General features: G+C 44.6%; 1 protein-coding gene across 2 annotated transcripts in view; it reads left to right on the top strand.

Annotated features, from left to right (window-relative positions):
* The first annotated feature begins 1,237 nt into the window (after positions 1-1,237).
* sh2d3ca (SH2 domain containing 3Ca) overlaps positions 1,238-15,268 on the top strand; it is a 47,514-nt gene continuing 33,483 nt past the window's right edge. The window contains exons 1-4 of one of the 2 annotated variants that reach the window (XM_062413458.1): positions 1,238-1,406; positions 3,060-3,326; positions 3,407-3,881; positions 7,380-7,419. In XM_062413458.1, the coding sequence (XP_062269442.1) occupies positions 1,388-1,406; positions 3,060-3,326; positions 3,407-3,881; positions 7,380-7,419 (801 nt within the window). In that variant the 5' untranslated portion in view covers positions 1,238-1,387. Of the gene's footprint in view, positions 1,407-3,059; positions 3,327-3,406; positions 3,882-7,379; positions 7,420-14,538; positions 14,955-15,268 lie in introns of those variants that run through there. The other variant, XM_062413459.1, reaches the window with a different exon arrangement.

The raw sequence follows: 15,268 nt of genomic DNA, 5'->3' as shown, positions 1-15,268 counted from the left end.
AAACAACTCCTGCTGCATCATGAGCCTGAGGTCTCTGAAAAGAACACACAACAACAAAACAACATCCAGCCATTCAACTATATGACAACTACTGTTACTGTGACTATATAACAAGTACTGTCACTATACAACCAGTACTGCGGCTATGAGTACTGTTACCATTATACTGAATACATTTACTAGGAGTACTCTAAATGTTGCTTTTTGAGTTTTGTTACTGTTAATACACAATGAGTACTGTTGGTTTTACTTTAAAATTAAAACTATTACAGTTACTATAAAAGGAATACTCTCTTGCGATTTGAATACTGTTACTGTTAATACATAATTGGCACGGCAAGTGTTACTGTTTGTGTGTTGTTGGTGTAAAATGTGCGGATGCCATATCCAGGTGGTATTTGTATATGTGTCCCTTTGAAGATACGTGGTGACACAATAATAGTAACAGTCAAAGGACTTTTGGGGTCAGATGTAGAGGCGCAGTTCGCTGTTTCACTCTTCACAGTTTTCACATGTGTTGGTGTGATGTGCACTGACAGGAAGTCAAAGATGCTTCTTCGCAGCAGCCGCAAAACCGAGAGTGAAAAGAGTGCACCAACAGGAAGTGAAAACACGGGCGTGAGCATGTTGCTCGTGTTGAACATCACACAAAGTAACAAACATAACACTCTAATGATCAGAACTCTTTTCTTTTCACACTGAAAGCATCTGATGTTTCCTGATTTGACATTTAAAATAAATGATGTATGTTTAGCATTTGTCGATATATATATTAACAAAAGATACAACAAATTAACACCTGATAAACAGTAACTGTACTAGCATAACTCCTAGTATTATATTGATTCTATTGATGTTCATCAGTGATATGATGAAAACTATATTGTACTAATTATGGATATTGTTTATTCCCAAGTTCTTGTAGGAAACATTTTCCTTATGCAAACGTTTTTATTTAGTGGAACAAAGGTCACCACTCAGCACTTCTCTTTCACAGCCATCGGCACTCCTTTACACTATTCTCTCTATCTTTCTAATCTATCAACACTTTTTCATCCAGACCAGAAGGCAGCCCACTTTCATGTGACCTGTCAGCTTGTCTCATTACATCCTTTTCATTTCCTCTACCCACTGGTCCTCTCATCTCGACACAGGAAGTGTCACTGCCGCTGCCGGCGTCTCTTTCTCTCTCACATGCAAACTGTATTTAGCGCCTCAGCCCTCGGAGACACAGAAGAGGAACTGTGGTTCACACTGATGCTTTCTGCTCCTTGGAGAGACTTCAACTGCCCTTTACTGCATCCTCTCTCCGACCATCCATCCATCCATCCATCCATCCATCCATCCATCCATCCATCCATCAGCCGTCCGCAGCTGGAGCCACAACATGAGCATGAAGAAACTGAGTGAGTACTGTGTGAATGTGTGTGTGTGAGTGTGTGTGTGGCAGCTGCACTCTGTTCATGTGTTTACAGTCAGTGGGGTTAGGTTAACCAGTGCTGTAATGTTTTGGTGATGATGATACTTTCACAGTCGTGACAGACGACTGGCACAGGAGTAAAAGGAGGCAATATCCCTGCCAGGAATTGTCAGTCACTTGTGTTTATTAAATCAATTCAACAAGATACTTAAAGGAATAAAATAAACAGAATAAGTCAAACAAGTAATCAAGTGATCAAACATGCAAATAGTCTTATATAGTCTCATTTATTTGTTATTATATTTTAATACTATAAAGTATGTTCATAGTGATACTATTCACTTTATCTATGGAGCACTTGTCAACACAAAGTACAAAGTGCATCACAACAGAAAACAAATAGCCAAAGTACATGAAAAATAATGGTAATAAGGATGTCAAGTATGTAGGTATAGGTGGTTTAACTCAGGTCATTTAAACATTTGCATATTAACATGTGGGAATTTGAACTATAGCAAAATAACACTGCTAACTGACTCTGACACACAAACACAATGACCGTATGCTAACACACACACACACACATCTCACATCTGGCATGCAAATATACATGAACTTTACATTTCACTCCACAGCTGCAAATAAAAACTTGGTTGACTGCTTATCCATCTCTGACATGATGCAAACTCAATTATTCTTTTCTGCTTTGATGGAAAAACCAGCAGGAAACACAACATTTGACATTTTACCACCACAGCTACACGTCCTGCCATGGAGCAGCATCCATCATCCTTTGATTTGAGTGGTGTTTCTCTCCATCTCACGATTGTACGTCCAATAATAACTCTAAAGTCTTTGCTAACTGCTAAATGAAATATTGTGCCTTTATCTAACTGGAAGTTCTGCTTTGTTTTGAACTTGATCGGCTGTTTAATGCTGAGATCAATCTCTGCTAATCATCTTATGAGAGCAGAAAATGTAAGTCAGAAAAAACAGTGGATGTGACTGAGGTGTGGATAAATCCTCTGTGGGTTTGTCACATATTTTCTTATTTGATATTACTTAATAACATTGGTATGTACATTTTTGTGCAGCTTTTATTGACTCATGTTCTTAAATTCTCTTATTTTCCCTCACTTAATTATCCACTCTATTCAAACACTGTCCCCTAATTACTCTAGATTATCTCAAACTCCGCCAAGGCCCAACAGTTCCCATTAAATTCAATTAAGCTGCATTTAATTACACACACTCATACACATCCGCTCCCTTAATATGCCAGGTTTTTTTCCTCAAGATCCAGGAATTATTTATTTACAAAAAATTCACAGGAATGTCAAAGAGTGTCTAAGCCGAAATGGAATAAGTTCTTTCTTAGCCTTTCATCAAGTTTAGTGGAAATACCTTTAGTGCTTTCTGTGTAATCCTGTCCACAAATACACAAACAAACCAACGCACAGGGGCGTAACTACAACCTTCTTGGAGGAGATGACACATTTCTCAACTCTGTCCCGAGACTTTAAAATGGTTTAATATATGATCTCGATAAAAGCAGCTGAGTGGTTGCGTGAGAAATGAACGAGAGAATATTCATAATCCGTCATCCTGGGTTTCCCCCTCTTCTTTTTCCTCTTACAAGAATTCAAGTGGTTCGGCAGCCTCACCAACCTCTCCTTCCGTCGCTCCACCGACAAATCGGACTCCAAGACCTCTCCGTCGAAGTCTGGGAGCGATTCGCCTGGGGACGGCGGTGACCTCTCAAAGATCCTGGCCCCGCTTGTTGAGACGACCGTGGACGACTTGGGCGCCATGCGTCCTCGCACTGCCAGCTACGTGCGCTCCAGTGAGAGCTACACGCACATGGGCACGTTGCCGAGGCTGCTGTGGAGGAAGAAGGGCAACAAAGGTAAAGTGGAGGAAGCTATGATGCTGGAACGTAACAGTTAATTTAGTTGTGTTTATCATTGATTTTCCTATTGTCTCCAGAAGGCCCCAGCAGCAGTAAGAAGGGCGGCCTCAGCAGAAGTCAAACCCAGCGACCTTTAGGGTTCAAAGACCGTGACCCCCCGAGGACCAGGGCCTCCCCCTGCAAAGAGACCGGGGATGAGGCTGAGGGTAAAGTCACAGGGACCCTGAGTCAGGATTCTGTCTCTGACCTCAACACGCAGGTTGAACCTTCAGCTGAACCCAGAACAACCCAAAACACCATCACTGCACCTACAGCTGCCTGCAACGATGTGGCGCCATCTGGTGGCTCAATGGATGCACTCCAATCAGAGAGGACACGCGACAAGGAAGTAGTCACCCAGGAAGGTGCAGACATGGACCCTGAGGAGACCCCACCACTTCCTCTCCGCCGGGGGGAGGAGCAGGCTCATGAGGGTGAAGGGTCAGAGTCTGGGACCTTATCTGAGGTCACAGGGAGCAGAGAAGATGAAGGAGACACCAGCCGCACTCACAGGTTAGTGTCTTCTTCCACAGTGGTTTGATTTGTGAACAGTGACATTTTCTAACCCTCGTCCTCCTGTTTTGAAAGAGGAAGGACTAAAGGGAGAGCTACATGAGCTAAAACCTTCCCATGATATAATGTTATGGGGTTTTATGCAGTTTGACACTAAAGAGGCTTCACTGTCTTCCTCTGTGCTGTCAGGTTCGATTCCCAGAGTCCAGGGGCCTCTTGAAAGCTCCAGTCTCATTGTGTGAGAACTCGTGTTAGCTTATTTAAACAGGAAAATGCCCTTTGTAAGAATCAGTTAGGAAAGTTTGTCTGTTAGTCACCAGGATTTCCAACAAGCTATTGGACAGATTCTGATGAAACTTGGTGGTAGGATGCATTATGAGTCAGGGAAGAACCTGTTTAGTTTTGGTGCAGATCCAATTTCCACTTTCTTTGACATTGTGAGATAAGGAATTTCATTGATTTCTTAGAGAATCATTTATGGATCTTGAGGAAGAAAACACATTCAGGGGATTGATAGTTATGAGTGAGTGCAGATCCAAAAAAAATCCAAATCGGAAATGTTTTCATGAGGGGACGTTTGGGTCTTGGCAGATATACACACTACTTTTTACTAGTTTTAATTCACTTTTCTTGACATATAGTTACGTTTTTTTCTATTTCACTTTTAATACTTTCTTACTTTTGCCTGACTAAAGGAATCTTTTTTCTTTTTAAGCCACTGCACATAATCGAGTTCTAACTCCTGCACTACATCTGCTCTGTGCTCACATGGGGCTCACCCCTAAATCAGTGAGATCCCGACGAAACGACCACACAATAAAAACGTCCTTTATTATATTTCACCTTTAAAAAGACTCAACGTATATCTCAGAGAGAACTGGAACAAGGTCATCTGGGGCCCGGTAGCCACATTTCTGCCGCAGGCCTCTGTAGCAGGGTTAATCCGGTCGTGCTCCTTGAGGAGGCCAGGGGGCGCCGATCTGCAGTCTAAACTGTGTGTGTGTGTGTGGACCCGTAGTTGTATTTGTTGGGAGAACACTTCACAGTAAAGAGCTGACTTCGTTGTGTCCTGGATTTGTCTCATCCGATGGGTGTGAGGTGAGAACCATGATTCATTACATGACTTTTCCTTCTTAAAGCAGCTGATATCATTGATCATTGATATTATTAATTCATTCATTGTGTTGCATTTTATGTTGTTGTAAAAAAATACATTTTATGTGCAGTTTCCTGTCAACAAGGAAAATGCTTTACCTCCTCGCGGCCGAGCAGATTGCATTCTCTCGCTGCTTTCCCACGACATGCCGTGCTCGCTCCACGCATTACACCATAGTGTGTGTATCATGTTACAGTAGGATTTTACACTGAGTGTGTCTGTGTGTGTGTGTGCATGGTTGTATAGGCTGAAACTCTGCAGACATACATGGAGTGGCATGTGTGAGCGTGCATCATCAGCCCATTAGGTCATCACAAGGACCGTGGGAAATACAGTTTACTGCAAGTTCAGGGTGGGCACATCAGAAGGGCCCCCCCTCCTCAGTCTGACAGCTCAGTCGTACATCACACCTCCTTCCGTCTCTCCGTCTCTCCTTCTCCAGTCTCATTCCCTCACTTCTTTGCCAGAGTTGCTCTTTCTGGAGAACCTCCTCAGGTGTCTTCGGTGGATGGTAAGAATCGTCTCTTCTGTCCTGGTGGTTCTCTTTATGTCACCTCAGCGTCTGTACCTCTGGATTTTGTTCTTCAGTCTCATTATAGGCCTCATAGAGCAGAGTGTTTCCTAAAGGGAGCCGGAACATGGATCAGGGATGATCCTCGATGTGAGTCATGTGATGATGATGGATTAATTCATGGAGAGAGAATTAATCAGGAGCTGTTTTGATTTCTGATTAAGTTTTCATGCAGAAACGGTTTTCTATCACAGATGTGTCACATAGCTCTGACAGTGAAGTGAATATTGCTTGGTTGTGTGAGGAAATCCTACAGGGTGAAGGAATGAAGTTTTTTCTGGAGACGTATGATATGTAAGGTGAAACTTTTTATTCTCAACACCAGATGCATCAGGGAGACACTGGTTCACATGGTGAAGTTAACGTAACCAAATCTGAGCCGTCCTTGCATGAAGGTGATTTGTCTCTGCACGCCACAGTGGCCACATGGCATCATTCTTCATGTGGAGCTATTCTACCTTGGCTCATCTTGCCAAACCATTCTTGTGTCTTTTCAAACTGTCTCCAAAAAAGTGATGTATAGCACCTTCCTTCAGTTGTTACTTACCTGTCTGGTCCTACACACATTGCAATAGAGAAAAAGTATTTGGAGTGAATTAGGACAATCTTAGTCTGAGTTTGCTTTGTGTGTTGACTACCAAAACAAGACATTATTGTAGAAAAGCATAAACTGTCTCAACTTAAACACTTTATAGTTCAACACTTTTATCACTTTTGGTGATTCATTTAATTGATCACAATGTATTTGAAGCAAAAAAAACATGTTTGATTTTAAAATACATTTTTATCTATAGTCTAAAAGCACAAGTTTCTCTACTGCACTTGTTGCTCTCACATTGATGAGACACAGTTCATTTTTTTTTTTACTAATAAAGTAAAAGTGAAGATTTGTATTTGTACCTTTCAGTGTCAAACATGGATCACAGACTTACAATCAGAATTAAATTGCGATCGTCTATCTATCATCTATGTATTTACCAGAGGATAAACACGAGTGGAGTGTGTGAACCACAGCTGGTGCCTACACAGCGATGCAGCTCTTCTGTAACGTGACAGATGCTCTGATCTCGTGCTGTTTGTTTTCAAAGCTTCATGTAGGATCGGCCTGATTTTGCATTTTCATCTCACTCACACTCTTTCTTTGTCGAACAGGTATTATCAGTGTTAATGTTGCAGGCAGATATTTGTAAGATTTTTTTAACAAAAGATCTCAGCACACAGGAGCAGTTTGGGGGGGGGGGGGGGATTTCGAGCTGCTCTGCCGTGGGACCCATTAACATTCCCGAGCCCAGTGCGATGATGGGACGCTTTGATCTGGCCCCTCTGCGGTCATGTGTAGCCCAGCTTTACGCCGGGGCCTTATGAGACCCATCAGGCGACTGGGAGCTGTCACTGATTGATGTTAAAACTTATCTTGGCTTGTAATTCCCCCCCGCAGAACTGCAGCACAACAGGGGTTTTTGTTACATGATCTGGGTCCACCATGAGTGTGAACGAGAGATTTGAGAGGCCAGGAACCTTCGATGCTCAGTGGGGTTTGTTATCTGTCCGTTTTCCACGAGGCCGGGCTGCGGGAGCTTTTAACTCGCCGGAGAGGCCGCTGCAGAAATTGGTGATGGGAATAAAGGCGTGATTTTGAAGTCTGTGGTAACGCTGCACCTGTTACAGGACCTGATCAAACACACAAAAAAAGTGTGTGTACATTCACATAGATGTATCTTTAAACTTATTCCCCCCCCCCCCTCACTCTCCTTTTTTCCTGTTTCTTCAGCCACATGGAGCCAAATGACGGCCAGGCTGAATATGTCCAGGTGAGTCTGCTCCGTCCAGATGTGTGAGCATCTGTATGTGTCTGTATCATCGTCTGACAGGGTGTGTGCTTGTGTGTGTGTGTGTGGTCAAATTCTCTGTGTGCACTGTACGTATGTGGAATCAAATGATTTCCCACAGAAATCTCGAACCCTTAATGAAAAGAGGTCAGCTTCATTAAGCCTGAATGGTGATCAATGCTCCATAATGACAGACATTATTACAGATCATTATTTTAGTCTTTAGCACCATGGGATTTTAGATGTTATCAGGGACCAAGCAGTCAAAGTACATTTCAAAAGATTGGGATTTTATTCACGTCTTTTCTCCCGCTTCAGTAAAATAGCATCACATTAACACTACTGGTGTTTAATTAAACTCTGCAGCAGTGTTTTGAAATGAAAACAGCCGCTTCTCAGTTCTCAGTGACACACACACGACTTTAGATATGAGCTGTATTTTTGTAGAGCCTCCCCTCGTGTTATTGAATTCGATTATTTTAACCGTGAGCGCTCAGATGTAATGGCTGCTGATTATTATCCCTTAATCTCCCACACTTGCGATCGTTTCAGCAGACTCGCTCTGCATTTAGCTAAATTCACTTTGCCATTAAGCTAATTTAATTTGGATGGAAGCGGCTCTCCCGTGTGCAGCAGCAGTCAGTCTGTGCTGCGGCCAGCAGGTGGGGCCAGACACTGGACTGGTAAAAGATCAGAGAGCTCGTGAGAAGCTGTTTCATGACCTTGGGGATCGATGCTATGGAGCCGTGTCGACTACAAAGACACATATGTTCAAATATAGGACTTTAAAGTTTGAGCCAAAGTGGGGAGTGGAGGAAGAAAGTGAAGCTAAAGACGGAAAAAAGAGAGAGGGAAGAAGAGACTGGAGTGAAATGATGAGCTCCTGGGATGTGTCTTTCTATTGATTATACATCACAGGAGCGGTGGTGAGAGCCGTCTCCTCTGACCCCGGACGGAACTTCTTTTGTAAAACAAATGCATCCAGCTTCCCCCGGCCACCGCAGATCGACTGCAGCTGAGTCCCATCGCACGGCCGCAACCTCGTCCGTGTAGAGTTGATTTTTCACTCATAGATATAATGAAAGAGTTTGAAGCTTTAATAGCAAACACAACAAAACCTAAGTGTGCTGATATAGATCGAAGATTAAGGCCATAACAAAGTATAGATATCTGGTGTTTGCAGTCCAAAATAAAGGCCTCTTCACTTTTCCTTTAATGGTAATGTCCATTCATCCATCCATTATCTATACCGCTTAGCCTATAGGGTCACGGGGGATTCCTAATTCATCTCTGAGAAGATGGCCCACATCTATTACAAAACATTCTGTATTCTATTGATTCTGGAGTGTTGTGATTCAATAGACCTTTGTGAACTATGCCTTTAAGTTCTTTACACAGAGCACTGTGGTTTCTGTTTATAGAAGTTGACAGTTCATGTTATACTCGTGTACAACTACATCATTTAATGTTATTGTTTTTGCAACAATTGAACCATTTTTATGGCGTCTCTGTCACTAGGTGGTGGTGTTACATTTTGAGACACAATAACTGGGACTTGCACCGACACAAAAAATCACCCAACTTGTCTTTTGGATTTTAAATAAGCCTGACGTGTGCGTGACTAAGCTCTTCAAGAGAATTTACAACATATTTCTTTCAAGATGAGCACATCACTCAGATTTTTAAAACAGGAGGAGGAGAAGTAAGGTCACTGTTTGCTCCTTTAACCGGAACCCCCCCACTTTTTTCTCAAATCCTTGTCGGTGTTTTGTCTCCTTCCTCACACACCACCCCCCCACCGACCCGCCCGCCTCTAAAGAGCTGCCAGCGGGCCGCCCGTCGCCTTCCATTCCTCTGAAACATTTATGCCAGCTGATGTTTAAATCAGGAGTTGGCCTCAGCGTTCTCTGTTATAATGGGAGAAGACCAGGCTCGCACACGGGTACACATGCCAACACGCACACACACACCAACACACACTGTCCCACACAAACAGAGAGAAAGGCAAACAGACTTGGTCTGAATAGGCTCAAAGAACGGTGAGAAAAGGCTGCAGAGCTTTCAGGACGAGCTCGTCATCCGTTCGGCTTTATTATAAAATATCCATTCATCATTCATTTTTCATCTGCAGGCATCTCTGGTCAAGCAGCGTCTAATGTTTTTGTTTTTGTGACTCTTAGTGCCAAAGACATAAAAAGCTGATTCAGAATGGTGTATGACTGGTGAAGGAAAAAATGTCAGACATTTTTGGTAACGTGTGTGTGTGTGTGTGTGTCTGTGTGTGTGTACCTCGCTTTATGATTGTGTGCGTTTGTTTCTGCCTGCAGCACGGCCCTGCTTTGTCTCCGGTCCTGTTAAGTGGCGTGGAGCTGGATTGATGGGAGGGGCCGGGCGGGGAAGGTGGCACCAGGGGGGGGGGGGGGTTGATATGAGTTTTATTAACATATGTCTGGCACGCTCCAAACTGTGTGTGTGTGGCGGGGGGGGGACTCAGCTGTGTATCATGTGTTACTGGATGTTTGATTATGCGAATGGTTTGAATTTCAAAAATCTGTATTCTGCGTGCCACCGGATTCATTTAAGGCAGTGCCCCATGTGAGTGTGCTTGTGTTTGTTTGTGTGTGTGCATGCACATGTGTGTGTGACAATTACAGTAGACTGAATTAATGTGGCGCCTCGGTTAATGAGCGGGGGTGTAAACTGCCAGGGCTGGTCCTCGGTAACACACACATCCCTGTGTAGTCTTCAGTTATTGTTCCATGAGCAGACAGACTGACAAAGACACAGAACAACAGACAAATGCCTAAACACACAAGTACACAACACACTTTGTGTTTACTGAGAGGCCATTGGCTTCTTCAGTCACTGCACAAATCACTTTATTTAGGTATTCAAATAGGAAAGCCTTGAATTTGAGGACATGGCCAAACCACAGAGACGCACTGCAGTAGATACCAGTGTGGTGAAGAGTGAAAAGCAATCCAGCGAAATATGAGTGAGGCTAAAAATGCCAATTACCACCTTAAACTATCTGGTATTCAACTTAAAATGTGACATTGTCTCATTGCCTCAGTAATTGTAATTTTTAAAGTAGAACAGTTGCTCCTTTAACTGCTGGTGTCGCAAATACTGAGGAAAATCTGCTAAAGACAAAAGTCTCACATGCAAAATACAGGGAAACATGTGATTTGGCTGATAACAGTGTCAGATATGAACCTCTCGTGGATATTGGTTTCAGCGTTTTTATGTTTGCAGAACTCACAATGCAGAAAACTTTCTTTTAACATAACTCAATTTCATTTTTAAGCTGTTAAATACAAAGCCTCAGCTACATTGCTATGTCTTAACGACTTTTAAGAAATCGTTATCAGCCGTCAAAGATCCATATCAGCCGAACATCTGTCAACACAAGAAACATAAAATATTGACTTCATAAACTGCCACCTCAAAAATCACCTCCGAGTCGAACCAACACGTCGGATATGTACCGCAGCTGCGTCGTCTTCTCAGGTGCTTCCCTCATTCTGTCCACTTTCTTCAAGGTCAACATGCTCACAGTAACACAGGGCCGAGGACAATGACACCTCGATCTCACTTCTTCATTCACCTTAAAAGGTGTGTCTAGTTGCCACGGTAACACACTCACGTAATGTTACACTCATGTTTCATGCGATTAAAGCAATATGATTTTTAATGTGCTATTTCACACCTCTGTATGTATGTTTGTGTGTTTGTGTGTGTGTTTGTGTGTGTGTGGGTCACGGGCCTCTTTCTCTCCCTGCATCATTATTGCAGACTGATGTTTCAAACAGGCTTTGAAACACATATCTGATGGTTCAATACGGATTACCCGGCTTGTGAGGAGGGTCCACCCTGTGAAAACACAACGATGACAATCAGACACACACACACATCATTAGCTGTACCCTCCGAACCTCCCAGTGGAGCTCCCTCTTTGTTTTAGACGCGCACGTGTGCACACATAGACACTCAAAGACGTGTGTGCACATATAATCTCGAAGTGCCCTCAGTGTGTCTCTTTTCATCTTCTCACACACATGCACAAAGACACACACTGTCTATATTCACTCTCCTATCTGTGTGTGTGTGTGTGTCTCATGCATGCTCCTTTCATTAGCGGGAGGCTTGCAGGCACATGCAGGGATTCTCCATTGTGCTTTCTATCAGCCGGCGGGATGGGGCCGCACTAATTAATATATAACAGAAGACCACCTCCGAGCAGGGGAGGAGATGTAGAGATAGAGGACTGGAAGGAAGGAGAGAAAGGTGGAGGGATGTCCATGGAGGAGAAAAGGGGGGAGGACAGAGGAGAGAAGAGAGGTAAAAGATCCGGGATCAGAGAGGAGGAGGAGGCTGCAAGGAGGAGGATAAGGCCGCGAGAGGTCGGGATAAGGAGGGGGGAGAGGGGAGGGGAGGAGCTGATAAGAAGGGTTTGGAGGAAGGTTGGATTCGACAGGAAGAAGAAAAGATACAGGGAGAGAAGATACAGGAATGCTGCAAAGTGAAAGGATAGATTCAATGATTGGATGTTCGAGAAGAAGCTGAAAAGAAAGTGAAGAAGAAGAACCTGTACAAACACACAAACCCCTTTGAGCCTGTTAGCCAGTCGTCTGGTTCGTCCTTCCACTGTTTGTATTAGTCTCTGTAATGGATCACGATTATTCATGGGTTTGTTACGTGACGTGAATACGACTTTAAATCATGATTTCATCCTTTTTGCCTAAATTGCATCTGGTAGATTTTCAACAAAAGTCATCAAACCAGGTTTTTTGTTATTATTCTGACTGAGAGACCCCCCAGTAGCTGAAGTTATATTGCACGTTTAAAAGGATTACATTACCCATCCTTTTAGCTGACGCTTTTGTCCAAAGCAACTTACATTTTTAGTACACTCAACATTTTATGAGGGGGAAGAGTGGGGATTGAACCAGCAACCTTCATGTTGCAGAACGCCCGCTCTACCCCCTTGGCCACACCGCCCCGGATTAGGACGTGTAATATAAAAACTACATGTGTTTTAGGAAGTATAATTTCGTCGAGCGGCTTTTTGCTAATGCGCCTTAAACAGCAATACATTTTCATTATCACCTAACCCTACACCCCCCCCCCCCCCCCCCCCATATCACACTCCCAATGTTAATGCAAAGCTCGGAGCTACAACACGCGGCCCGCGCTTTAAACTCTGCATCCATCATGTTGTCGTGTGTTTTCACGTGTGGCGCATGCAGCCGCCAGATGTGTCGTGCCGTATATGTTGTGATTGTTTGGAATTGCAGGGGGGATGAAGGGGTGGTGGGGGTGGGAGCACAGGGCCCCTCTTATGAGATTATTTGTGTCCCCACTGTGTAATCTGTCTAATCCAGTGGTGGATGGCTCCAGATTACATTAAGAGGAGACGCTGCAGTTAATGAATCCCTCCTGGTTTCTTGTATCGTCTTATCTGTCGACCTTTCTTCCGCCCTCTTGCCTCTGACCCACTAGCATGCATTCGAGAGGAAGATTAGCAACGTGATCGCCGGCATCATCTGATTCTGTGTGTGTGTTGTGCGAGGAGATGACCTGAAAGACACAAAGTCACGCAGGGAAACCAAGCAGGAGTATTTGTGTGACCTGGTGTGTTGCATTTTTCTCTCCTTGTCTGGCAGTGTCTCTCTCTCTCTCTCTCTCTTGCTACGAGCTGCCTCCCTGCAGTGGTGCAGACTCAACTAAATGCAGTGTCAGATTTTTTGGGGGATGCTGTCAAGGCTCTTGCAGTGTTGCCATGGCGAAGCGTCCTCAATGATGTCACTCACTCAGACCTCTGGAGACACGGCCCCTCCCCTCCTGACATCTCCCTGCCGGTATGTGTGACTGTGTGTGACTGTGTGTGACTGTGTGTGACTGTGTGTGTGTGTGTGTGTGTGTGTGAGTGTGTGTGTGCGCACACGTATGAAATGGGCCGGTGAAAACACCATGTTATCCTTGAAACACCTGCCTGTATGTTTCAGCTTATAATGAGCTGTCTAGCTGCAGTCTGCATGGCTTTTTAGAGACACATCATTATATTCAGCTGCACACACACTGCACACACTGCACACACACACAGACACACACACACACATGTTCACTGCTGTCTAATATACTGTGTGTGTATGTGTCGACGTGTAGGTGAAATAAAAAGTGTGAATATGCACTTAAGCAAGTTAGTGTGAGCGTGTTTGTTACATCTTTAGGACCTTTTCCATCTTACTGACCTTGTGAGGACCATTCGTTATCATGGGGATCAAAGCTTGGTCCTAGAGAAAGAAAGTTGTTGAGGGGACTGAAATCTGTTTACACAGTCACATTATGAGGACTTCTCCTCCTAATGGGGAGAAAAAGCAAGTCCCCATTATGTAAATCAAAACGTTTAAAGGTGAAGGGTTCAGGTTAGATTTAGGTTAAGGTTTAGGCAAGAAGAAACTAGTCTTCATGAAATTAATGGAAGTCTATGTGATGTCCTCTGAAGTCAGGGACTGTGTGTGTGTGTGTGTGTGTATTTTTTTTTGGGGGGGTGGGTCCCTGTTGGGGTTGTTCCATTCGCAAAAGAAAGGTTAGATTCCTTCGGGAGGCTGCATTCCTCCTCCTCCTCCTCCTCCTCTATTCCTCTGCATCTTCTCTCCATTCAGCCTCTCTTCTTTTTAATTATCCTTTCTCTCCCTCCTCCTCTCTTTTTTTCCACACTTTGTTCCCGTGCTGCACCCCCTCCGTGACCCCCCACCCGTGTCAAGCATTGTCTCAGTGTGTGCAGCGGGGGTCGTGGGTTGGACCGGTGGGTGGGGTTGGGTTCTCTCTGCCTGCAATTCGACAGCAACTCCTCTCCGCTTGTGCCTCCTCGCATGCACACCCTTCCACCATCCCTCCCTCCCTCATGCATCCATCCCTCCCACCCTCTCTCTCTCCCTCTCTCTCTCTCCTCCTCTCTGGTCCGCCCTCCCCCCACCCACTCTCCTTTCATCAGCAAAGCAATGAGGTAATCCCTAGCAGCCTCGTGAAGTGCAGCAAGTGCAGGGGGAGGCAGCAGAGGCAGGAGGAGCCGGTGCAGGAGGCAGCAGGCAGCAGGAGGAGATGTCAGGATCTGTGGTATCGCTCTCTGCCATCAGCACCAGCTGTTAGCGGATCACTCCTGTGGCAAATCGCTGATGTGGTTACTGTCTGCAGGCTGGGGCTGTGCTGCTCGCTCTTCAGCTCGTAGCCTGGTTTTTTTTTCCTCTTGTAGTGCCGGTGGTACTATGTTGATGGGCTGGTAGCCAGGCAGGGGTGGGACAGGCTCAGTCCAGACAGGGGCTGCCGGGGCTTATTTTTTCCCCCCTGGATCGGACACTCTAGGTGGGGGAGAGAGAAGGAGCAGAGGTGAAGTGGAGGAAAAGGTAGCAGAGGAAGGTGTGTGCACTACCATGACGGAGAGGTGTAGTCTGTGGAGTGCCCTGTCGGCTGCAGCATGCTGCTTCTACCGGGGATCCTTCATTCAGGTGCAGGTGAGTGTGCATGTCAATGTGCACATGCATACACATATACATGTGCAGGTGTTTATATGTCTTTGCATGTGTCTGCAACAAAGTGCGTCCAGGACTTGGTATCATGTCATTACAAGACACACGCATACTCCGGATCCAGGTCTTCTTATATTTGGTGCATTCCTCTTTGCACATGTGTGTCTGCGTGTATGAGAGTGTGTCTGTGTGTGCGTGTAGGTATTTGTGCTAGTGTGTATTTGTGTGAGGTGATTCATTGTCCTGCTAGCCGGCAGTCGGATGAGATCATGCTGAACAGAACTTGGGTGTCAGATGGA

The sequence above is a fragment of the Platichthys flesus genome, chromosome 19, assembly GCF_949316205.1.
Source record: "Platichthys flesus chromosome 19, fPlaFle2.1, whole genome shotgun sequence".
Lineage (NCBI taxonomy): Eukaryota > Metazoa > Chordata > Actinopteri > Pleuronectiformes > Pleuronectidae > Platichthys > Platichthys flesus.
The sequence above is the reverse complement of the archived record's forward strand: the minus strand, read 5'-3'. Positions and strand labels throughout refer to the sequence as shown.